Below are 27,553 nucleotides of genomic sequence, written 5' to 3' on the forward strand. Positions count from 1 at the left end.
AAACATGGTCAGAAAAAACCCACCGAGCTAATCATGCTATTTAAGACTAACCATCATCCTGAGTTAAAAATAATTTGTCTTTCGTTTGTGTGTGTCTGGTAATATCAAATAACTTGGTTAGAAAATTGGTTAGAATGATAGCAAATCACGGAGTTATCTCCCCTTATTCGTTAATTTCTAGTGCATTTCAACCAAATTGTATCTTCTATTACCAGAACAGAAAACGGGAATGAATGTTATTTTTGTGCATAACTACATTTTATGAACTGAAATCAATGTCAAATTGGGTGGGTTTTTTTGGTCATGTTTTCACCACTGCCTGATTCTTAGGCAGACTGGCACTTAACAATGGAATTTTAAGCAAATAAAAATTTTAGGATTTCCAAGAAGTTAATTCCAGTTAACAAAAAAAATATTTATTTTTGTGGCTTATTTGTTGTCCTCCAATATGGAAATAAAGTGAAGTTTTCTTTAGTAATTACATATTATGGTGTGACTCATTAAGTCATTAAATAAGAATATAAGGTTGTGAATGATAGATGATGATGTTACAGTTCTTATTAATGTTAGATATTAATATGGTAATCTACTGGTACAAGAGACCCATAACAGATTGATAAAAAATGATTACAACCGAAGGAAATCAACGATGTCATAAAAAACCTAAACAATGGGAAAATTGATACCACAAGTATCGTGTCTATTTCCCGTCATTAATCAACGTAATCTCTTGTGGATTGAAAAACTGACAGCACTTCCGTCTCATCCATTACGTAAAGTTTGTAAAACCTTCAATAAATAACCATATTCTATAATGGTAGGTCACAAACAGATCAGTTTTCCTTAAATTAACAGCTTTTTATGCACTTCAGCATAAAGAAAACAGTATAATTTGGATTCAGTCTTATATTTAATCATTTGATGATTAAACTCAATATAAGTGCTTCTTCCATTAATAGGGCAATGTCCTTTTTGTAATTAACAGGTTTTTTTGTTTCACTTTGTTGCAAAAGAGATATTATTTTCAATAAAAATAAACAAGATATTATGTAGTAGGTTGTTTTAATATTTGATTGTTTGTATTAGAAAGCTTTGTAGTCATTTGCAGTAATTGATTCCGTGTAATTTATCGTCAGATAATTTCCATCATTGTTTGCCATGCTGGTGCAGGAATAAAAAGTTCATTTAATTCCTTTGAACTGGGAAATTAATGTGATTGGACTCATTTTTAGTCATTTATAACAAAAGAAAAGTAAAGGGATATTTTCAATTATGTAACTTGTATAGAAATAATTTTGTGTTAGTAGTTATATTGGTTTTGGAAACTGATTTTCTTTTATTCAGGTTAATAGCTTTTTGTATTTATATTAAAGAAACTAATTGCAATTGTTGAATTAAAACCATATCAAGTATATAAAAAAGATGACAAAAGTTATGTACAATGTTGGGGTAAATAATATAATTTGTTTTGCAGTGAGTCCTATCATGATACTGAGCTGAAGGATTTACATACAACAGTAAGTTTCAGTATAATCTACAATATGTTGTAACTATAGAAATAAGATGTGGTATGAGTGCCTATGAGACAACTCGCCATCCAAGTCACAATGAGTAAAAAGTAAAATCAATTTAGGATAAAGTATGGCCTTCAACACAGAGCCTTGGCTCACGTCGAACAGCAAGCTATAAAGAACCCAAAAAATGACTAGTGTTATATCTTTAAAACAGGAAAATCAATGATTTAGTCTATATAAAAAATGAGAAATAAGATACATAATATTAAAATTTGAAATAAACTAAAAAGTTCCTTTCACAAAATATCTAGTTTTTAAGACAATAAAACAAAACTAAAATCAAGTCGTCTCTCAAGGCTGCATATTTTGTGTAAGTATTTCCTATCCTATATACTGATGACTCACTAGCATTAGTAGTAATCACTCTTATTTATACATGTATTTGGGAGTTTTACATTTATATTATGTTTCAACGATTTCATGATTATAAATCACCACAGTTTTACTTAGCTATAGATCTGCATTTGACTTTGATGCTTATTTGGCATCAAGATTTGATTTGTGCTGAGTCATCAGTTTTATTTCACCAATTGATTTATCTTTTATAGTCTCTAGTAATGGCAAGTTTCCATTCTTATTTAAATTCGAACAATTAGTTAATGTGTGCATTCTGACAATTTTTGAAAAAGACTGAAGAAAAGTAAGATCAATGCACTTTAGTGAGAATTAATAAATAACAGAGTAACACTAAGTTATTATTTGTGAATCACAGTTTATACATATAGATTTTAGCATTATAAACCAGGTTCTGATATTCATTTTAAGATTTGAAAAAACACAAATTAAACAAAAATCAATAATAAAAAATTTGTGGTATCAGATGTTTTTTAATATTGTAAACTTTTTATCCTACAAGAGTGATGAATAAAGCAGTGTTCTTTCATTATTGTAGACTTTCTATTCTCAAGACTACTGAATACTGCAGTTTTGTTTCATTGTAGAATTTCTATTCTACAAGACTGTTGAATAAAGCACTGTGTTTTCATTGTAAACTTTCTGTTCTACAAGACTGATGAATAAAGCAGTGTTCTTTCATTGTAAATTTTCTGTTCTACAAGACTGATGAATAAAGCAGTGTTCTTTCATTGTAAACTTTTTATCCTACAAAACTGATGAATAAAGCATTGTCTTTTCTTGTAAACTTTTTGTTCTACAAGACTGTTGAATAAAGCAGTGTTCTTTCATTGTAAACTTTCTGTTCTACAAGACTGTTGAATAAAGCAGTGTTCTTTTATTGTAAACTTTCTGTTCTACAAGACTGTTGAATAAAGCAGTGTTCTTTCATTGTAAACTTTCTGTCCTTCAAGACTGATGAATAAAGCAGTGTTCTTTCATTGTAAACTTTCTGTTCTACAAGACTGATGAATAAAGCAGTGTTCTTTTATTGTAAACTTTCTGTTCTACAAGACTGATGTATAAAGCAGTGTTCTTTCATTGTAAACTTTTTATCCTACACAACTGATGAATAAAGCAGTGTTCTTTTATTGTAAACTTTCTGTTCTACAAGACTGTTGAATAAAGCAGTGTTCTTTCATTGTAAACTTTCTGTTCTTCAAGACTGTTGAATAAAGCAGTGTTCTTTTATTGTAAACTTTCTGTTCTACAAGACTGTTGAATAAAGCAGTGTTCTTTCATTGTTAACTTTCTGTTCTACAAGACTGTTGAATAAAGCAGTGTTCTTTCATTGTAAACTTTCTGTTCTACAAGACTGATGAATAAAGCAGTGTTCTTTTATTGTTAACTTTCTGTTCTACAAGACTGATGAATAAAGCAGTGTTCTTTTATTGTAAACTTTCTGTTCTACAAGACTGATGAATAAAGCAGTGTTCTTTTATTGTAAAATTTCTGTTCTACGAGACTGTTGAATAAAGCAGTATTCTTTTATTGATCTTATTTTATTTATCAACACTGTTGTTTATGTAGACGTTCTATTTAAAGACTGTTTAACAAAGCAAGTTTTGTTTAACAAAGCAATGTTCTGTTATTGTAGACATTCTGTGGTAAATCAGTTGATGTAGAGAGTACTTCACATAATCTGACTGGTGGGCCATTTGCAAGTTATGATCCAAAAACTGGTTCCCTAAGGGACAGGAAAGCTATGAAGGCACCCAGTAATCTCAGCAGTGTGAGTATATTTGATATGTTTGGTGGATCAAGGTTATACATGTAGGAGACAGATTTATAAAACTTTTTCCAAACTTGTTTCCGAATCCCATATTTGAACTGTATGTAACATTGTAATATATATCTTGTAATTTTTCATTAATAAATACTGTTTAAACTTAGGTTATACATGTATGACAGCATCAGCAAACGATTTACTGGGTTAATTACAGAATAGGCATATTGACCTATGTAATGATTTCACTGAGAGAAAAATATATAGATTTTTAAATCATTCAACATAAAAACAAGGACATTTTAACCTTTAGCTGTCATTGGGATGTTTGTGTTGCAATGCTGCTGTCTCATTGAAATATGTACCACATATCTTTTTATATATATGCTGAAGTGACCTTGTACAACTAAGAATTATTCAAGAGACCTATTAATATGTTACAGTAACTGAAATCCTTATCTTATGAAAACTTAGCAGGAATAATTGAACAATGAAAACAAGGTTCATTCAGGAAAGCACATAAAACAATGAACCTTTTGATCAATTATATGCGCTATAACATTGAGAAGCTGATGGAAGAACAAAAACACACAATGAATCTTGGTAAAGCACTATCTAAAATATACAGTACGCAGCATCCCAGTAACTGAAAAGCTATACTTACACTTTCTGTTATGTATGTTATTTAAACCATTTTTCAATATTTCTAATTACCATATGATATTTGATGTATTTTACTGGTTTTTTTTTATGGTGAATTGTAATTGTATTTCAGATTTCTCGTTACTAGAGATGGACTTCTGACCACATGTACCAGTCTGGCCACTGAAGATGGACCTCTGACTGTATGGACTAGTTTGTGCTACATCTGTGATAACTTTTATAAATAATTTTCTTTCTCTGATTTGGAGAATTGATGTACATTATTATGGCATATTAATGAAGAAACACTATTGTAAATCGTCAAATATTTATTATACATTGTATGAAAGACTGTTTTGTTGGTGTAATATGAACTACCAATAAATAATTGTGTTTTAACAGTAGAAAAAAAGTCTTATTTATTATAAACAATATATAAACGTCCAATAATTTGAAATGAATTGCTGAAAAATAGTAACTTTTGCATTTTAATACATCCTCCCAAATATCAATATGGAAATACATTAATAAAATTAGTCCAGATATATTCTAGAATTGTGTATATTGATAAACAGCGTTCAATTCTTTCAAAGACCTTATATAGGCTTGCCCAGCGGTCAGATTTATACATGGACACACATTTTATCTGTAAACACATTCTTACAGGTAATGGTAACAATGGGCATACCTCACATATTCAAATATCTGTTCTATGGTGAAAATTGTCCATACCAATAATTTTATAATACAAATTAAATGGACAATAAGTCACCAATGTGACAAAAAACACAAATGTTTTATAAAATGGAACAACATGAACAATCTTCAAAAAACACTCCTCTACATAGCCTTCTCCCATTCTACCAACCAATGACATTGATCCTATTATCATGAAAACATATATCAACCAATGAAATTGATCCTATTATCATGAAAACATATAACAACACATCCTTATTTGTCAGGAAATATACTAAAAAGATTTAACTATAATTATGCAAAGTATTTATTCAAAAAAATTGAATTTCTAGTATATCAATTTTAAATTCTTTGGTTTTGATTTAAAGACATTTATGGGAGGGGTTGAGAAACAAAGTGGTAAAAAAAGGAAGAAAAAAGAGAAGAAAAAAACAAGCAGTTGGATGAAAGATAAGATGAAATGAAGAAGAAACGAAAGAGAAAGATTTCAGATCATTCATCCTAACTTCACCCAATATAATGCTATCAATTGTTTCAGCTTGAGTGAGATCACAAATCATACAAAGAAATTTTCAACTATTCTTCAATTTCTCTATAAAAGGAATGATAGAAGAGACATAAGAAAAAAGATGGTCAAAATGAAACGATAGGAATTTAATACATTTCAACATTAGGTGTGGAACATAAAATTGATTGATAGAGAACATCATATCTTACAATACAGAACTAGAAATATTGGATTTGAGGATATTTTCGTAAAAAAAGCTAGACTCAAAATAAGAAATAGTCATCTTAATGTTGCATTAATACTGATGTTCAGATATTATTATTTTGAATACTAGCTGTTTAAAACTTGTACCTCTTTTGTGGCATTCCTGTAAAATGTGGTTTTCTTGTTGGAATGTAGGGAGATGTTGTCATAGTAACCATTATACTACATAAATGGTCTGAGATCATTGGAAAACTGAGAAATAAAACATTGTTACAACACATGGTTAATGCATAAAAATTAAACAAATTGTAACAATATATCGTGAAGACAACTTTTTTGAATGAAATAAAAATAATATAAATCATACAAGACTAATTTGAAGAAAAATGAACTAGTTTTCTCTTCTCCAACTGATAATTAATTAAGTCCTGTCAATTTGAGGTGAAAACAAGTTTCTTAAAAGTTGATAAGGTAATGAAATTCACCTACAAATGTTAACATTAAAGAAATTGTACATGTTTGTTTCACTATACCAATGATGAATAAATAGCTTATCTAGTGTTATACTAATGTAGTATAGTTGTTGAAGGTGTCCACTAAAGTTCTACACTTCCAACACAATGCACTGTCAACAAATAGAAAACATATCAAAAGCCTGATTTTGTTATTTTCAACCAAAAAACCCTGCCCTTGAACTTTTAGTTATTTCATTGACTGGTTTGAAAGCTTTCTAGAGAGAGAGTGTAATTTCTTTGATTTGGAAATATCTTGGTAGACTGAGAAAAAAACCCAGTCCTAAGCATACACATAAACAGAACAAGAAAAAAATTTGTAATATATTTGGACTATGAAGGGGGATTGGGCATATTTGAATTAGATAATAGAGATTGATTTCAATGGTATCAATGAATTTCCAGTACACATGGCAATGAATTCGCTCTAAAAAACATTCACCTGTATTTTTTGGCAATTTTTTTTCACCTCAAAGTATTTAATTTTAATAATTTCATTGATTGTTTGCCCTAAAAGCCATTTTTGAATTTTCATTGACACCAAAATAAACTAGAACGTGTCCATAGTTCATGGAAACCCCACTCGCACTATTTATATATGTGCTCAGTGGACAGTGAAATTGGGGTCAAAACTCTAATTTGGCATTAAAATTAGAAAGATTGTATTATAGGGAACATGTGTACTCAAGTTGATTGGACTTCAACTTTTTCAAATACTACATTTACCAAAAACTTTAATTCAAAGTGGGACAAACAGACAGATAATTGAACAGACATACCGCCCCTAGGTGGGGCATAAAAAAACCTTCAGCTATGACCAACTCTTTGAAATCCATTTGTCTGAAGTTGTCATGTGGCGAGTAAATAATTAAATTTTATTTGGACCAAAATGAAACAACATATGATAGACACAAAGTGATGGATGTCAGATTAATAGATGATGAAAATTCCCAGAGTTGCTTCTACATTTGCTTTATTGAACAAGGAACCGACTTTGACTGGCCTTGTAACAGTTTTATTCTAGTATTAGCTCTTATGTCACTTTAATCAATACCTGATGACTCACACAGAATATTGAACATGCTAAACTAATGCTTAGTGCAATTATTCTCATTTTATTGTAAAAGGGCTGGCAGCGATATCTTAACAAAATGTGAATCTGCTTGGCTAACAGTCTGATGAGATAATAAAGTTTATTTGCCACTTGCAGCTTTATTTGAATCTGCAGATGTTAATGTTCCTTTCCATATCTATTATTTGGAAAAAGCTGATAAAAAAACCCATGAATAAACCAAATTTCTGATTGGTTATCTATAGTACACATTTATGTACAGCAACCTAGACCCTGAATAACAATTGTACAAATATTTACAAGCATCAATGTTGAACCCTAGGAATTGCAAGGTATAAATTCTGTTTGTCAGATTATATGTACCCATCCATGTTTTGGAACTATGACATTTTCAGGACGAAGCAATACAAATTTTACAGTGAGGTTTTACAATAATCTTTTTTTCAGCAAATTCACTAAATAGATAACCCCCAAATATACCTTGCAACCACAAAGGGAAGTAACAAAAACAAGGGAAATAACTGTGAATACAGTTTAGTCCTGAATATTAACAGTATCACAGTTATTCTCTACCCCTTTGACAAACATATAAAATGAGTGAATACACATTTTGGCTAAAACACAACTATCTTTATACAGTTTGATTAAGGCATTTGATCTGTAAACACATGAACAAAAAAGTTCTGCAATGTTGGTATCTTTCTTTTGATTGCCACCTAAATTTGAGAATGTTCTACATGTGTATAAAAAGGTTTATACACCACTCTTGTTTCCATTATTTAACAGATTCTTGCTTAACATCCAGTGGCTTTTGTTAATTCGAAAAACATATGTGGACAAAACTGGTACAAGTGTTAAGATCACAAGTAATTGCCATTTGTTTGTCATAACAAGAAACCTGAGCTAATGAAAATATAAATGGCTACATGTAGTGAATCTGATATACTGATCATCTTGAGAAAAACACAGAATCTATGTTACCGTTAAATGTTACTTTTTATATTTAGATATAATACCAAATTATCTTATAAATATAGAATAAAAATTCATCGACCAGGAAGAACCCCAAATTGGAGAGCATGTGTGAAAAATTTCTGTGAAGTAATTGAAAAATTATTTCTCCTTTAATTTAAAAAAAATTGTCTTTCAAAAAGTTTCAACAATTTTTTCTCACCTAAGTTCTAACAAGAATACTAACTGAAAAATCTGTATAGTTGATGTGATTTTTTTTTTAATCAATTAGACTCAAAAAGTTGATAACACATCAAAGCACTACAGTTACACTCTACGAATGAAGGTTGGTGATAAAAAAGGTCCTCCGCCTCCTCCACAAGAGTGAAAATCTCCTGAAGAAAGGTTCAAAAATCATATATTACGAATGAAGGTTGGTGATAAAAAAGGTCCTGTTAATTTCCTCCTCCACAAGAGTGAAAATCTCCTGAAGAAAGGTTCAAAAATCATATATTACGAATGAAGGTTGGTGATAAAAAAGGTCCTGTTAATTTCCTCCTCCACAAGAGTGAAAATCTCCTGAAGAAAGGTTCAAAAATCATATATTACGAATGAAGGTTGGTGATAAAAAAGGTCCTGTTAATTACCTCCTCCACAAGAGTGAAAATCTCCTGAAGAAAGGTTCAAAAATCATATATTACGAATGAAGGTTGGTGATAAAAAAGGTCCTGTTAATTACCTCCTCCACAAGAGTGAAAATCTCCTTCTGAAAGGTTCAAAAATCATATATCATCAACATACAATAGAACTAAAATATAGCACCAGATTAAAAAACATCAAATTATTACACACAGTTGGGAAAGTTTTACATGGGTCAATAAAAAATAAAACGAAAAGACTAGACTAGATATAAATTCTATCTACACATAACTAACACATACACATGTATTCAACAGAGGAAAATAAATACCTTGTTAGTTTTTATGAAAACATAACAACCCTTTGGAATTCAATTTTTGAAAGTAAAAAAATAAATATTTGATACATTTATCTGAGAACAAAACACACAAAGTCTGAGACTGTGGTCAAAGGAAAAGAAAGATTAGAATTTTATATATACAATAATGTATAAACAAGGAATTATTTGAATCTAGAATGATTTTGAATTCTGGAAAATCTATCAGAAATGTATAATGAAAACTAACCAAACTAAATAGGGTTAGCCATGTGCACATGGTGAAGCATAGGCGGATTTAGGCCCCCCCCCCCTTTTTGGGAAAAAAATTGGTTGCTTATACAGGGAATCACTGAAGCATGACTGGAGTGGGCCCCCTCTTAGGTCAGTCAGTGGGCCCCCACTTATGAAAATTCCTGGATCAGCCACTGTAAAGGTTAATTTTAGTATCACTATCATTTCAGTATGAACTAACTAACCCCCTTAGCCCTATTTAGTTGTAAATTTAGTTTATTTCAGATTCAAATAATTCCTTGTTTATACATGGTCGATGGGAGATAACTCATATCAAAATCAGACTACTACTCATTTTAAATGAATTACACGTATTATTTTGCCACACGTTGGTAATATGTATTGTTTTGGTGGTATATACCATACAATGTGGAAACAATGTGACTGAAACACTTAATATTCAATCAAGACTCAATCTGCCCATCAAGTATTCCACAAATGTCTAGGTATATATAAATATACAGATGTTACAACAAGTCGTACAAATCAATGGTTGATGAATTGACAATGTTAGCAATATACCTTTGCAGAATCTATTGCATTCTGGGTAATATTCCAAAAGTGTATGCAAAAATGTGGTACAAACAATAAAATTACTCATAGTCCTTTAGATTCTGAAATGGCAAATGCATAAATGAAATATGTTTTAAAGGCATTGTAAAATTCATCCACAAAGTGCAAGTATAAAGACACTGTACCCCTGATGAAAAGGATCAGTGCTGAACTTTATGCTTCTAATATAAGTGCTAATTATATACTTGCATATAATTATATAGATATTATGCTGCTATTTAAAAATGTTAGGAATTTTTACATTATGAAGATGAAATGATGAAAAAAGTCAAATATAATTCCATTAGATACTTTCATATCATGAATATTTTTCCAATTGATCAAAAATTTATCAAAATTTGAATGAAAAAAATAGAGAACTAAAATGGAAATGAAATATTTTGAGAAAGCCAAATTTGTTGTGAAGGATGGCAAAGAACTCTCTGTACATATTGTTTCAGGCCTAATGGTAAACCAATGGTATACCTTTAAATTCATTATCGAGCATACAATATATTCACATTTGGTTATGTTGTTCTCAAATATTCCTCAACATCATTCTTTTTTACCATTAGACCACTAGTTAAGTGATGCTTGGCCGTTATACAAAATTGTTTAAAACTCAAACTCATTTTGGCAAATTATATAAATAACAACCTAATACATGAAGGTACAAATCTTTTGATTCAGTTAAACACTAACTGTTTGTTAAGTTCAGTATTGTTCCAAGTTTCATCTCAAGGGGAATAACAACTAAATGCTGAACCTTCACGGATGTAGTGACGGACAGGACTGTCTTCTTGGATAGGTATAAAATGCTGAAATTGAAAATAAAAAAACTTTTTAAAATCTGACAGACAATATAATGCATCACAAATTTCACGGAACTTAAAACTATAATTATATTAGCATAACACATATCCATCCATCAAATTAAATTGCAAGAAAGTTTAATAGGAGAAATGATAAGCCAAATAACAGAACGTACAACTCATTTTATCATCAGCGCCACATCTGCCTTTCATTATTTGCCTATAAATTCTCCGTCTATTTCAAACATTTGCCACTGTCTTTTCACTGACACTATCTCTCACTCGAAATGTTTAGGATCTTCTTGAAGACAGTCAGGGGTTTGTTTACAAAAGCTGCTTGTGTTTAGTATCAAATGAAAACCTGTTGCCCCAAAAAAGATGTTGATTGTCAATTTCGCCACTGGACAGCTGCCAATTATACTCTGAAATCAACATAGCACAGTCTACAAAATGTTTTGATAGTAAAAAAATGATTTGATGGGAAACTGAATCTGACTATAATTAACTTATAACATATTTTATCTTCCATGTTTTTTGCCTGCTTTGTAAAAATGTGTTTGTTTTAGAGAGAGCAAGAAATCTTTTGATATATATAATATCCTTCATGAAGTGAAAGAATAAATAAATGACTGCATCAATTCACACAACTTTCACGGTTTACTCCTGGTTTGCCCACTTTTAATTCTACCAATTATCTATTAGTAAAGAAAACAAAAAAGACAAAAGGTTTAATGAGCATACAATTGTATAGTCTGTTCCAACTTAGGTATGGTCAGGTATATTGTTAGTAAGTGTTTTCTGCATATTCAGGTTGTTTTTTTGTATAGAAAAAATTATTAAAAAAATCAAATATTTTTTCTCATTATTCTCAATTTTATAAATGCATTGCATAAGGAAATATGTAAAATGAGGATAAATACAATCTTTTAAATTCACAACAAAAGTCACAAAACATGATATTCACAAATCTTCACTTCATTGTCCAGTTCAAATGGAGGAGATGGGATCGATCATCAGCTGCGTCCGAGTAATCTACCACGCTGATTAGTCCTTGTTGGAATCTTTCTTTCAGTAGTTGGAGTCTGGTTCTTATACTCTGTATCGTCATGTTTTTGGGGGCGGGCTCCTCCTGCTGCATACTGGATAATGTTGCATTCTGTAAGTGCCTGTGTCTTTTTCAGTAGCTCAATGATCTCGTAGATGTTTGCGTGGGCATGTTTGAGTCTCTTCTTGAGTTTGTCGTGCCATCCTTCCAAGTGATTTGTGGTGGGGGTCCTTCTGTGTAATAGTGATTCCATAGAAAACGGTAGCTTTCAATCCTGAACTCTGTCATGTATTCTGTAAATGAAGTTGTAGCCAGTATGTTTTCAGTTTCTTAAATGTCTTCTTTAGTGTTTATCCAAACTTCCCCAACAAGGTGGGGTGGAACAAGAGGTAGTACTGCGGCTCCTTGTTGCAGTTGAGTTATGTCTTCATCTCTTTAATAGGACTGTAGTCCATATTTCTGTAACTATTGCCAAATACACTGGGTGAAGTTGAAGTAGCAGACTTTCACATTAACCCCTGGCCACACTGTTCGTGCTGCGTTGTTGGTTGCTGTTTCATAGTCAGTAAATAGCCTTTCTGGTTGAAGTTCTAACTGGTGTTGTTAGCAATCATGATTATTAATCGAAAAATATTTTATTGTTGTTATTTTTTTTTTTGTAAAAAAAATGCTAGCTTGGATGCAGATTGCTGTGTAAATTGTGTTATATTTATAGCTTGGCTATTGAACAGTTGCATTTATATTCTAGTTGTTAGAATAAATTGGATATTTTTTATATTAAGTTTCAGAAGTGTATTTTATTAAAATTTAAAAAAAATAAGTTAAATAAAGTAAAGATATTCAATGAGATTTATTCTAATAAATCTTTAGTTTCATTCTTTTACTTTTTACATTTTTTCAGAATGTACCAATAATTAAAACTATTTGTTGATAAATTGGAAAAATAGTTCATTTCAAGTGCACATTTTTCCTATTTTTTGTATGAATAAAAATACATTTTCCTGCCAAAAATATATAAAATTTAGAAAGTTTTGCACACTTTCCTTGATTTAATAACAGAATATAATGTTCTTTTGAACATTTACAGGTAAAATAAAAGGTAAAAAATATGACTATAATTCAGAAATAAACTATAATTGTTAAAACAACAATTCCCTCTATGTTTACATATACATGTAATTAAAAGTTGGCAAACCAGGATGACACCACTTTCACAATGATGAATTACTCTGTTATTACAATAAAATTTAGCTCGTTATAAATCATTAACCTGTGTAATAAAGTAGAGTAAAGGACTTTTAAATACAGAAAATGTTTGATTGATTGATTTTTTTTCATAAACTTTGCTTGATAAGGGGAGATAACTCAGATAATTAAATACATTCATCTATGTAGCAAAAAAAAATTAAGTATGTTGAACCAATCAAGTTTTTTTTTTAAATTTCTGAAAGTTATAAGAGAGCTCTGTCTTTTCACCTTTTATTTCAAAATCCTGTTATTTAGTTAAGTTTATATATATTTACCACAGGCACTTGTCTCAAAAAATATTTCCTATATACCTTTATATAACACAGTGTTATATTAAGGTATATAGGAAAAAAAAATTGAGACAAGTGCCTGTGATATTTACATTGTAATTATGTCATTGTTAATTAGAACAAATTATGGAACGGAAAAAAACCTCAAACCTCAGTGACTAATTTATTATGTTTAAAAATATAGCTAAGGTAAATCTGATTTTTTTTTAATCCCTCTTTTTATCTTGATTATACCCTAATACCACCTTTAACCATGAAATTAATTTTTTTTATGCCCCCTTTATTATGCCCCATTTCTGGTCTGTGCGTTCGTTTGCTCTTTTGTCCGTCTGTCCCACTTCAGGTTAAAGTTTTTTTTTATAGTTTTTGATAAAATTGAAGTCCAATCAACTTGAAACTTAGTGAACATATTCTCTATATGATTTTTTAATTTTAATGTTAAAATAGAGATTATACCCCATTTTCACGGTCTACTAAACATAGACAATGATAGTGCTGACGGGCATCCAAGTACTAGGGACACATTCTTGTGCCTTTTACTTCCCTGAAACTCTCTACTTTATAGTCTCTTCACTAATCATGCCAATGTTGAGCTTAAACTAATCAAAATCAAGTTCAGAATGTTTTGGTTATTTTCTAAAGCTTCCCATTTTAATGACTTTTCTCTCTGAATACTTCAGCTTTAAAACCTAAAAGAATGTTGTTTTACTTGTGTGTTTATTGTTTTGTTTGTGTCAGTCCTGATCAAAGACAATCTGTAAGCTATAGTAAGAGAGATGTTTCATTAGTAGTACTTGTATCTGTAGTAGGTAATAAATGATTACCACAGTGGTTGTTGACAGACTAGACATTTTATATGTCTAACAGTTTACACGTTTTCTTTTTAAATAATATAATATTCACATCTAAAGTTAAATCATGTAAACAAGAATATGTCCATACTAAGTACATGTAAGCCCCACTCACTATATCATTTCTATGTTCATTGGACTGTGCAATTGGGGTCAATCTCTCATTTTTCTCAATTGTTTTACATTGTCATATTGAGGCCTTTTATAGCTGACTATGGGCTTTGCTCATTGTTGAAGGCCGTACGGTGACCTAAAATTGTTAATGTCTGTCATTTTGGTATCTTGTGGACATTTGTCTCATTGGCAATCATACCACATCTTTTTATATATGTGTGTACTAAGTTTTAAGTTGATTAAACTCCAACTTCATCAAAAACAACTTTGACCAAAAACTTTAACCTGAAGTGGGACAAATGGGTGAACGAAGTGGTGTATAAAAGAGATAATCAGTACTGATTTTGAAACTAGTCCAAGACATTTCTGAAAAAGTCCATGATATAATTTTCATAAAAACTGGCAAGAATTGAACACACAAAAGCACTGACGATGCAATTTTCCATATAGTTAAAGTTTCCAAAGGGCATAACTCTTAAAAATAATCGATCAGCACTGGTTTTTACACTCATCCAATACATTGCTGAAATAAACCTATGATTCTAGACTTAAGTTTCCTAAAAAATCTAGCAAGAATTGTACCCATGTGAGTGCTTACAATATTGACAGAATTTCTATGGCCCCTGCAACGCATTGCAAGGGGGACAATATAAACATTATGAAGTGTCAACTTTAGTGGAAATCTTCTAGTAAAATTTTAAAAAAGTGTCAACTTTAGTGGAAATCTTCTAGTAAGATCTGTATTTCTCCTTAAAACTTCAAATTCCTACTTATGAGTAAATCTATTGCTAATGAGTTGATACATCTGTTGAACAAAACAAGGAATAGAGATGTATTGACTTCAACTCAATACATGCAATATATATATTTGAATTAGATAATGGGTTACAAATGTTAAATCTCATCTCAGAATTATGACAGGGAAAGAACAATAAACATCTTGTATGGTAATTAAAAAAAGTTCAACTGCACTCTTATAAACTTCCATTTATTTAGAAAAACTGACCGCAAGTTTTAGTTGCATGCTTTTTACGTAACTAAGTGGTAGGCTGATGAAACACCTGCTGTACTAGATCAGAGATAAGTTCTGTGACTCACTCATACAAGGCTTATAGGTTTTTATTTGGAGAATCTGATCAAACATCTATTGGTTTTATATTGTCTAGGGATACATTTTAGATGATCTATATAGCTATGGCAAACTTCTGGTGATTTGGATAATTATGTACTTAACAGACCTCACAAGTCAAAAGATGATCTTTTATCATTGTTTATATTTCATCTTAATAATTATGTAACCAGTATAACTATAAAGCCACAATGCACTTATTCTGTTGTTGTTAATTTGCAATAAATGAGCATAAATATTAGACATCCCCTACAATCTCATTTTAATTGCAATGCTTTGTTTTCTAAATGATATAAAGTGACCTTGAACTTTCAACCTTTAAATCAGGAAATCCTAGCGTTTGTTGCTGATTGGATCCAAGACTGGACCTGTATTGGGCCTACAATGATGAACCAGATGAAGGGACTGAGGTCTACCAGTTTACTGCTTACCTTTTTTTTCTTAATAAAAATATTTTTTTATAATAAGTCAAGGTAAGATGCATGACACCGGCCACTATTGTAATGTCACATTCCATGCAGTCTTCATGCTCAACGACAGGCCCACTAGCCCAGGCTTCTAACAAGAGGCTGTCACAACGACAGCAAACCGGATTTTTTAACATTTATTTGTGTCCTGGCAATATCACAAGAACCATTATTGATGATTGGTGAAAGTGAAAATCATCAATATCAAATTTGACCTTTATTTTGTCATCAGTATCAACATATTAAAATTTGAAAAGCTTAGATTGAATGGTTCGTGAGTAAATGCAACAACATGAATGGAAACACCATTTTACGATCTTTCAAGAAACCATAACTCCTGAACGGTAGAAGTCAAAATCGTCATTATTATACTTGACCTCTATTTTGTCATCAGTAATAACATATTAAAATTTATAAAGCTTTGGTTGAATGGTTCATGAGAAAATGCATGGACACGACTGGAAACACCATTTTTCAATCTTTCAAGAACCATCACTCCTGAACGGTAAAAGTCAAAATCGTCATTATTGAACTTGACCTCCATTTAGTCATCAGTATCAACATATTAAAATTTGGAAAGCTTTGGTAGAACAGTTCATGCGTAAATGCACGGACACGACTGGAAACACCATTTTACGATCTTTCAAGAACCATAACTACTGAACGGTAAAAGTCAAAATTATCATTATTGAACTTGACCTCTATTTTGTCATCAGTAACAACGTATTAGAATTTGAAAAGTTTTGGTTGAATGGTTCATGAGAAAATGCACGGACACGAATGGAATCACCATTTTTCAATCTTTCAAGAACCATAACTCCTGAATGGTAAAAGTCAAAATCGTCATTATTGAACTTAACCTCCATTTTGTCACCAGTAACAACATATGAAAATTTGGGAAGCTTTGGTAGAACAGTTCATGCGTAAATGCACGGACAAGACTGGAAACGCCATTTTTCAATCTTTCAAGAACCATAACTCCTGAACGGTAAAAGTCAAAATCGCCATTATTGAACTTGAACTTCATTTAGTTGTCAGGAACAACATATTAAAATTTTAAAAGCTCTGGTTGAACGGTTCATGAGTTAATGCACGGACAACATTTGATAGCCGCCCGCCCGCCCAGACGCCCGCCCGCCGAGCATCTCCAAATCAATAACCGACATTTTTGTCACAAAAATCTGTTAATGCAAAAACGCCATTTTTCAATCTTTCAAGAACCATAACTCCTGAACGGTAAAGGTCAAAATCGCCATTATTGAACTTGACCTTCATTTAGTCGTCAGGAACAACATGTTAAAATTTTAAAAGCTCTGGTTGAACGGTTCATGAGTTAATGCATGGACAACATTTGATTGCCGCCCGCCCGCCGAGCATCCCCAAATCAATAACCGACATTTTTGTCACAAAAATCTCGTTAAAATGCAAAAACGCCATTTTTCAATCTCTCAAGAACCATAACTCCTGAACGGTAAAAGTCAAAATCGCCATTTTTCAATCTTTCAAGAACCATAACTCCTGAACGGTAAAAGTCAAAATCGCCATTATTGAACTTGACCTTCATTTAGTTGTCAGGAACAACATATTAAAATTTTAAAAGCTCTGGTTGAACGGTTCACGAGTTAATGCACGGACAACATTTGATTGCCGCCCGCCCGCCCAGCCGCCCGCGGAGCATCCCCAAATCAATAACCGACATTTTTGTCACAAAAATCTGGTTAAAAATGCAAACTGGTCCTATACTATTGTAGGCAGGGCATAAACATTCCTAGTACTTGACAAATTCCCCTGAATAGAGTGAAATCTATATTGCTACTGCAGTTTTCCAGCTAGGCCGTTTTCACAGGGCAGACTGCCCACCCTTTCCCGAGTGCAGCCCTGTGCCCTAATAACATGTATAACTTACCATTTCATCACCCTCTTGTAACACTGTAGCTACTGGAAGGCAGACCCTCCACCCTTTCCTGAGTGCAGCCCTGTGCCCTAATAACATGTATAACTTACCATTTCATCACCCTCTTGTAACACTGTTGCTACTGGATTAACATAACTACGTCAGGTAAAACCAGGGTTCTGTAGTCGACAGGAATACAGGGCAGACCGCCCACCCTTTCCCGAGTGCAGCCCTATGCCCTAATAACATGTATAACTTACCATTTCATCACCCTCTTGTAACACTGTAGCTACTGGAGGGCAGACCGTCCACCCTTTCCTGAGTGCAGCCCTGTGCCCTAATAACATGTATAACTTACCATTTCATCACCCTCTTGTAACACTGTTGCTACTGGATTAACATAACTACGTCCTGTAAAACCAGGGTTCTGTAGTCGACAGGAATACAGGGCAGACTGCCCACCCTTTCCCGAGTGCAGCCCTGTGCCCTAATAACATGTATAACTTACCATTTCATCACCCTCTTGTAACACTGTTGCTACTGGATTAACATAACTACATCCTGTAAAACCAGGGTTCTGTAGTCGACAGGAATATAGGGCAGACCTCCCACCCTTTCCCGAGTGCAGCCCTGTGCCCTTATAACATGTATAACTTACCATTTCATCACCCTCTTGTAACACTGTAGCTACTGGAAGGCAGACCGCCCACCCTTTCCTGAGTGCAGCCTTGTGCCCTAATAACATGTATAACTTACCATTTCATCACCCTTTTGTAACACTGTTGCTACTGGAGGGCAGACCGCCCATCCTTTCCTGAGTGCAGCCCTGTGCCCTAATAACATGTATAACTTACCATTTCGTCACCCTCTTGTAACACTGTAGCTACTGGAAGGCAGACCGCCCACCCTTTCCTGAGCGCAGCCCTGTGCTCTAATAACATGTATAACTTACCATTTCATCACCCTCTTGTAACACTGTTGCTACTGGATTAACGTAACTACGTCCTGTAAAACCAGGGTTCTGTAGTCGACAGGAATACAGGGCACATTCATCGTCTAGTAAGGCTTCTTGGTATCTCTCACTGGAAACAGTAATGACATTTCTCCTCATTGACAACCTTTTCTTTTTGGCTGATAAATCCACAGGTGACATGAGTGTATTGGCTCTGAGAGACAAGGAGCCAACATTTTGATTATCATTTCTATTAGGACTACAGACCCTTGTAAATGCTGATGTAGATGTAGGTTTTGGCTGTGGAGAAACTGGTCCTACACCCATGGAAATAAATGGTGAAAATGCTGCAGAATGGTCATCTTCCTTTGGCCGTTTCACTGAGAGGTCAATTGCGGCTACCTGAGAAGTGCATGTTTTTATGTCATTATCACAGATTTGAGGGGTCAAGTTCTGTTGGTCTTGTGAAGCTTCACTTAAAGCTAAGGGTGTCCATAATGGTGGCACAGAAGAGGTTGAGGATACATTAACATAACTTAATTCTGATTTCACAGGAGTTGGATGTTTGATTAGTTCCTGGAAACTTTCGTTACTTTGATTGATTAATTTTTCATCCCTCTGTGGGAATGTTTTTGTCACATAAGGTGTAATGTCAAATTGTGTATCTAAAGCAACTCTTGGCTGTCTTTTGCTAGGAGTCAAGGTCAAATCTTTACAAGGACTCCATGTTCTACTTGGCGACAATGTCTGACTAAATGCTGCTGACGAAGAGGCAAAGATGGACAATGGTTGAGACACAAAAGTCTGATTATCTTCCACTGATATCACATTGTTGTTTATAATGTTCTCGGAGGTTGATACCCTAAAGTTGTCACTACTTGTTACACCAATGTTACTAATAGTGGTAAAGTTATTATTGCTCTCGATGGATGATGATGGAGTCCTGTCATGTGACACTGAAGTGGAAGGCTGTTGTTGTTGTAGTTCTTCTTCAAGTTGTTTCTGAAGGAACTGTAGTTGTTCCTGTTGTTCAGCAATAAGCTGTAGTTGTTGTAAAATGTTTAGATTTGTCTGTGAACCTTCGACCTCTTTGACATCCTGTAGTTTTTCTGTTTCCTGTTGAAGTTTGTACATATGAACCTGAGATTCAACAATACTTTCATTTAACTCCACAATACTTTGACGTTTACGACTTTTTTTCACACGACCAACAAAATGATCAACACTTTCATTGTCCGATGTTTGTGGTCCAGTCTGAGACTGAGGATCCTTTCTTACGCTATCTGAATCCTCACTTTCCTCTTTCTCCTCTGTGTGCATTGCCATTTCTTGTGGATAATCTTTCTTTGACAAAAGAGTTTCACTTTTAACCTGCAAGAAGAAACAATAATTTTGAAACATAATTCTACTTTAAAAATAAAACAATGTCTATATTTCAGTCAGGGCTAAAATTATTCAGATGCAAAAATTAATTGTCGAATACACTTTAAAACCATATTAATATTCAAAATTCAAAATTCACAGTATCAAATTTAGTCAAGCCTATTTTATGCAAACTATTGATATATTTTGTTTCTTTCATAATAATCTGGATTTGATTTGACAACAAAATAAAACAAAAACTAGTGCATATATCTTCAATTTTCATACTTAATATTTTGAAAATATATATATTACTTCAACAGTAAATTGAAAGCTTTTAACAGTGTGTTTTTTTATCAGAGAATAAATGCTTTAATGCTTCATTTTTTAAAGAAATTTGGAATGTTAACAAATCAACCAATCAAATCTGACATAAAACATTAACAACCAATCATAAGACATCCAAAACATATGGACTGGATTGGTCTGTACATCAGAACTTTGAATGAAAGGTACATGATATCAGTGTAAAGACATCAGAAATGTTTTTGGAGAGAGACATGATCTTGTGTAATGCTTAAATATATAAGTAAACAGTATCAAAAAGATGTAGGACAATAGGTGCTCATTACTGTACATAAAGCAATCTATATCAGTAATGTTTTACTTTTAACTTTAGATGATCATTATACTTATAGATACTTAAATATCAACTCATGCATTAAACATGACCTAGTTAATGTTGAGTGAAATAAGGTCACAGTTACCTAACTCTGCCTTGATATGATCACCTACTCTATCATAATGCACATTTACACAAGTTCTATTACTAGTCTGTCAAAGAACCAAGAGAACTCATACTATTAATTCCTCAACCTTTTTAAGCAAAATAAAATGATTCTTTATTTATTTAGTTAAACATATTTAAACAAACCTAGGTAGTTTAGTTAGTTCCTACATAATAATTTTTATAAATAGTGTCCAGAAAACCATGACTTTAATCAAAAAGAAAAAATGTGATACAGCCTAAGAAAAGTTGTACTTGATAACATTTTTGACATGTAAAAGCCATACAGTGCCAGGTATAAAGGCCAACTTATTAAGACAGTCTCAGTATCCATGAACATTAACGAACTTAAAAGATGTTCAGACCTGGCACCTCAACAAAGACCTGCAGAATTCATGTAAATGTTTTATTAATACAGATATTAATTGAACTACCAAAAAAATCGTGATTCAGTGATCACCCCCAGACACCCAGACATACAAGCATTTAAACGATGTAGAATATTATTTCTGGCAAGCAAGTGGCACCAAGAGAGTATCACATACAAATATTCCAGACAAACCAAGTCATGACTTGTCACCTGAAACTTCCCTAAACAAAGAAAAACCATTTGACTGTGTTAATGTAGTATAGTTATTAAAACAAATAGTCAAGCAAATTTACTATAATGCAATAAATTAAGTAGTATTAAACATTTTTTGCAGACATTTTTTTTGTTTTCATGCCAAATGTAGTCATTTATGATGTTTCATTATCAGTCGATTACAAGAGGTAATAAAAACAACCACTTGTTTGTTTGTGAAGCACTGCCAAATAGAAGTTGTTTTTTACCCCAACGATCTTTGACTACTTCAAAAATAGCAGAAATAAGTGCTGTTAATTTACAGGAGATTAAAAAAAAATGTGTAAAGTTTGGCAACATTTTTTCTTTTAATGCAAAGCATAAAGCATTTTGTAAAGTAAAAAAGTGATTAAATATATAAATACATGTACACTTAAGTCAAATGTCTACTTAATTTAAATAACTGGAAGGACCCATCAGATTTTGGAATTTGTTTTTAGTCTATAACTAAATTTTATTTCTCATTTACATGAAACTCAGAACCATAAACTCTTTATCAAACTGGGCTTCTATTACTAAAATGCACTTAGAAAAATACTTTAGAAAAAGTTTGTAAGCATTTTTGAAAATATTAAAATGCTTAACTAAACATTAATTTTATAACATGAAGAGTTCAATACAGAGAGTGTTAATATGCCCTATTGTACAGATGTCGGCCATTAATAGAATGCTAGAATTGTTCTCTTTATCACTTTTAACAATTGTTTATAGACAATCATTTTGTACTTTTATTTATTTTCTTCACATTTTATGTTATAACTTAATACAACACAAATTATAAATCATTTTTATTAAGTATCAATGTCATCCTCACAAGTGTTTTTAATTTTCTCTTGTAACACAAGTTATAAAAACAGCATCATAATATGCTTATTTTGTTCCAAAGTACGTCTTTATTTCTTTCATATATTTGTACTTTATGTTTGGAAAATCTTCAAGTTGTTTTTTCCAGATCGTAAGATCAAAATAATATACATTATTTGAAACTGCATGCCAATGAACTGAATGTTTGTAAACAGCCGTATAGTCTTTATCTAGAGCAATGTTTTTTTTAGCGCTTTAAATGACGAATTTTGAGCAGGAATGATTGAAGGACTTTCTAAAAGCCCCTTACCTCCCCTTCTTTAAGTTTATGTTCTGACATATAGCTGATATTTTTTTCTTTTGAATGAAATTTTATTTTTTTATTGCCTTCTTGTTATTTCACTTTTTATGGTGTTTTGTGGTTTGCAAGATGCTGCTTAGATAGGGTCTTTTGATTTGAGGTTGGCTTCTTCCAAAAACAAAAACAAAAATATGATCAAGGTCAAAGGTCAAGGTCATGTACTAAAATTTTGATTTTGGCTTATTTTTACTTTGTTCAAACACTGTACAAGATTTCAACAACACATTTTTACTACCCTTTCATGACTTTTTGCATTAGGTTGCAAGCCATTTGACCTTGGAAAAGACAACCAGAAGTGACCTTGTGTAAACTAGAGGTAGCTATTTTTTGTACTTATATAAAATCAAAATATAGATCCATATACATGTATTTCTGGATTCAGTGTCAAGTAAACATTCAAGTTATACCAGAAGTAACATTTTTTTTTTTAATTTGACTGAGAATTTATCAAAATTCAATTCTTAAAAGTTCAATAATGCTTCATCTGTCTCTAATATTTTATGATGAGTAACTCTAGTTGAATAACTATCCAGAAAATGAAGCAAAGTTTATTGTAAATAAGTGTTCCTCTCTATACATACATGAAATAGCACGTGTGTATCCATTCAACAACAAATCCAAGCAACAATAAGGCAATCCCCTCAGACATTCAGAGAAAGCACAAACAATTACATTATAACAAATGTATCAATGATTTTTCAGTGGGTTTTTTTCCACAACAAAATAAAAAACATCAAATATATATAAGCATTGATCCTGATTAGTGATAGATAAATAACTATTCTGTGATGTTAAAGGAAAGTAAATAAAATAACATGCATACTTCAACATAAGATGCTTTCATTGATAGTGAAAATCAATGTCAACCTTGGAGGATGTGAGTCATCTATTGATATCAAGGAATACCAAAATCTATGGAGTAGAAAGGTAACCAGAGAATCAGACTTATACCCTATTAAATAACAATTGCATTCATGTTGGGGTGGATTGAAATATAATTAATAAACCCCTAGGGCCAACCATGTCATATAGAGTAGAAAGGTAACCAGAGAATCAGACTATACCCTATTAACTCTATAGAGTAGAGAGGTAACCAGAGAATCAGACTATACCCTATTAACTCTATAGAGTAGAGAGGTAACCAGAGAATCAGACTATACCCTATTAACAATTGCATTCATGTTGGGGTGGATTGAAATATAATTAGTAAACCCCTAGGGCCAACCATGTCATATAGAGTAGAAAGGTAACCAGATAATCAGACTATACCCTATTAACAATTGCATTCATGTTGGGGTGGATTGAAATATAATTAGTAAACCCCTAGGGCCAACCATGTCATATAGAGTAGAAAGGTAACCAGAGAATCAGACTATACCCTATAAACAATTACATCCATGTTGGGGTAGATTGAAATATAATTAATAAACCCCTAGGGCCAACCATGTCATATAGAGTAGAGAGGTAACCAGAGAATCAGACTATACCCTAATTAAACAATTACATCCATGTTTGGGTGGATTGAAATATAATTAATAAACCCCTAGGGCCAACCATGTCATATAGAGTAGAGAGGTAACCAGAGAATCAGACTATACCCTAATTAAACAATTACATCCATGTTGGGGTAGATTGAAATATAATTAATAAACCCCTAGGGCCAACCATGTCATATAGAGTAGAGAGGTAACCAGAGAATCAGACTATACCCTAATTAAACAATTACATCCATGTTGGGGTAGATTGAAATATAATTAATAAACCCAGAGAGCCAACCATGTCATATAGGTTTGATTGGTTAAGTGGCTTCAGAGGAGAAAAGCATCAATGTTGGAAATAGCTTACATGGTCCAGAATTTTTTCATTCAAATTGCTGCTTCATATATTTTATAGACAAGAGTGCACACACTGAAATGTCTCGTCCAACTTAACTTATCATTGAATTTTAGTTGATAATCTATAACAAGTATCACTTAAACTTACATTTTATCAACTTTTTATGAAAATGAGGTCAGGGTCAGATGAAACATTTTCCATGCCAGACATTAACATGTACACCTTTCAATCATTCTATGCATAATATATAGTGGCCCTATCTCTAATAGTTCCCAGAAACAGATCAAACCAAAATATCTTAAAATTGACCAATGAACCATAAAAATTAGGTCATGGTTGTATGAATGCAGTCAGACAGACATGTAAACTAACCATTGTTTCATGCACCAAATACTATTGACCAATTGATTATAATATCTGAGAAATAGACCAAACCACAAAAAATTGAGGTCAAGGTCAGATTGATTGATTGTTGCTGTTTTAATGCCACTTTTGGGCTATTTCATGGCAGGGTGTTAAATTGGGTTGGGGAAGCTGGAGTGCTTGGAGAAAATCACTGACCTTGGATAGGAAAACTGACAATCCTGGTCAATTAAGATTGGAGTCAGATCACCCCCAGGAGTGGGGATCAAAATCACAAATTCAGTGTTGACTGGCGGCTCAGTGATAACAGAAGTTGAACTACTTAAGACCACTTAGCCATTGTCAAGCCCGTCAAGGTCAGATGAAACCTGCCAGTCCAATATGTAAATCCAACAAGGTTATATTTCATAGTTCAAATAAAGTTGACCTACTTTTTATAGTCACTGAAACTTTAACCTTGATCACTGGTCCATGAAATTCTCATTTTTTTAATTAACAAAAACTATGTTTCCCCTCCTGCCTTTCCCCAAGTTAAAAAAATATATAAAAAAATTCACATAATGAATTAATATCATATGAACAATAACTGTAAAATTTTATCTGTGCCAAAATAATAGGTTGGAAATCTTTGTGTTTACAAAATAGTTGATGGTGAAACAAACACTTGAAACAGAGTGAACAAAACGAAATGAAAACAATAGAGTAAACATGATAGCAGCATGATATTGAACTTGTATTGTAAGTTATCTCTTTAATGTTGAATGTTAGATGTTGATAAGGAAATCCCATTCCTAATACTTTATCATACATATATATAAGATACTGCATATTTGATAAATCTATACATTTTTTTCTGATATAGCAAATGAAAGTGTTGAATTGAACTAGCAAGTCTAGTTTTCTTTTATAGAATGTTATTATCAAAATACTGAAACTAAAATGAAAAAAACCCAGCAACATAATAAACATGTGTGTTATACCTAATAACAGTACAAATAGTTTTGTAAAAAAAACCACTATTTTTTGTGCTTTTCAAATTTTTTTTTTAAACACACATATTTTAAATTCAAAGTGCGTCTTTTATATAAACTAGTATAAGAATTTAATATTTAATGAATAAATAAAATAAATATTTCACAATCTTATTTTGTGAGAGCATGTTAGCAAAAACTACATTTACCAAAGGATGTATATAAGTAAGTTAAATTATACTGAACTGGCTGACATTCTTAACAGTTTAAAGATGTTTATTTCAAAATTGTAAATTTTCACAAAACTTTTTTACATTGTACTATGTAACCTGTTATATCATTAATTTATTTTCTTATCAAGATGACTACGGTACTTAAAACAGCTAATATGTAAAAATAAATATGAAATTTAACAACATAAGTCAAAAGAGTTTTGGACTAATTGCTAATGAGAGCAACTTAACCATAAAAAAAACCCAACACACATCTAGAAAGGAGTCTAAACAATATGACAAGGCCCATTATAACTAAAAAACAATGAAATGAAGTGTTATATAAATGCCAATCCGTTTCTTAAATTCATATATTATATCCCTTCTTTTCGAAAAGAAATCTGATTGAAAATCATGTATACAAATATATTTAAAAGATAAATATCAGATTGTTTATAATTTGAAAGTATAATTAGTTTATCATATAAAATAAAGAGGATCCTGTTAATCTTTTTTTTTTTACCATTCATGCTTAATGTCTTATATATTTATTTAGCAAGCTTTAAATTAACAATTTCAATTATTTTCAATCAATTTACAAAATGTTGATATAAAATTGTGAGTATTTCAATGGTTTATAGTACATCTAAATACATAAAAAAATCATGTTTTAATCTTATAACACAAATCAGCTTTGAAAATTGAAACAAATGTATGGCTATATAGATTCAGATTCAGATTCAATAGTTTATATATCCATTTGGCAATGTATAGAATAACTTGTACTTTTACCTAATTAATTTGTCATATGAAACCTAATTATTTTGTTCTATGAAACAGAAATCTTCCCTGCCAGGTGTAAACCACAAATGAAAGTACTTTTTATGATCTATACATTGCTATTCTGGTACTTTTAGTACAAAAACTTATAAACTTATACAAAATAAAAAGATAACATCCTTAAAATAAAATAAGTATTGTTATTTTTAAAATCTTTCAAGATATTAATTATCTTTTCATTTCACAGGATAAAATGTTCCACTCATTATCATGTGGCTTAATAACATTAAACTTAATGATTATACATATTAACATTAACATTTGACAGATTAAGGGATTTAGTGACTTACAAGAATGTAAAAAATACAATAATCAAGAATCTATAAATTAATAAAAAAAATCTTTATCAAAGGCTAAATTCCTACTGTTTTGTGTTATTAGCACTGAATCACCATTGGACAAGTGTTTCATCTTTTTACCATTGTATAAACTTCAAAATATCAAATTTACTTTTATCAAAACCACAATTTTAACCACAAAAAATCATTTTCAAATTGCTGATACAACAGTC

At 31.7% G+C, this 27,553-nt stretch overlaps 2 protein-coding genes across 4 annotated transcripts in view; one reads left to right on the forward strand and one right to left on the reverse strand.

The window, feature by feature from the left end:
- The window catches only part of LOC134706354 (cilia- and flagella-associated protein 69-like), a 28,596-nt gene extending 23,862 nt beyond the window's left edge, over window positions 1-4,734 (forward strand). The window contains exons 21-23 of the mRNA XM_063565218.1: window positions 1,475-1,517; window positions 3,565-3,699; window positions 4,469-4,734. Of these exons, the coding sequence (XP_063421288.1) occupies window positions 1,475-1,517; window positions 3,565-3,699; window positions 4,469-4,483 (193 nt within the window). The 3' untranslated portion in view covers window positions 4,484-4,734. The remainder of the gene's footprint in view (window positions 1-1,474; window positions 1,518-3,564; window positions 3,700-4,468) is intronic.
- Window positions 4,735-5,887: 1,153 nt separating this feature from the next.
- Window positions 5,888-27,553, reverse strand: part of LOC134706352 (uncharacterized) — a 61,758-nt gene continuing 40,092 nt past the window's right edge. For 2 of the 3 annotated variants that reach the window (XM_063565216.1, XM_063565217.1), the window contains exons 12-13: window positions 18,885-20,255; window positions 8,706-10,900 (exon numbers count right to left, since the gene is read on the reverse strand). In XM_063565216.1, the coding sequence (XP_063421286.1) occupies window positions 10,820-10,900; window positions 18,885-20,255 (1,452 nt within the window). In that variant the 3' untranslated portion in view covers window positions 8,706-10,819. Of the gene's footprint in view, window positions 8,653-8,705; window positions 10,901-18,884; window positions 20,256-27,553 lie in introns of those variants that run through there. The other variant, XR_010105611.1, reaches the window with a different exon arrangement.

This window comes from Mytilus trossulus, chromosome 2, assembly GCF_036588685.1.
Source record: "Mytilus trossulus isolate FHL-02 chromosome 2, PNRI_Mtr1.1.1.hap1, whole genome shotgun sequence".
In the NCBI taxonomy this organism is placed as follows: Eukaryota; Metazoa; Mollusca; class Bivalvia; order Mytilida; family Mytilidae; genus Mytilus; species Mytilus trossulus.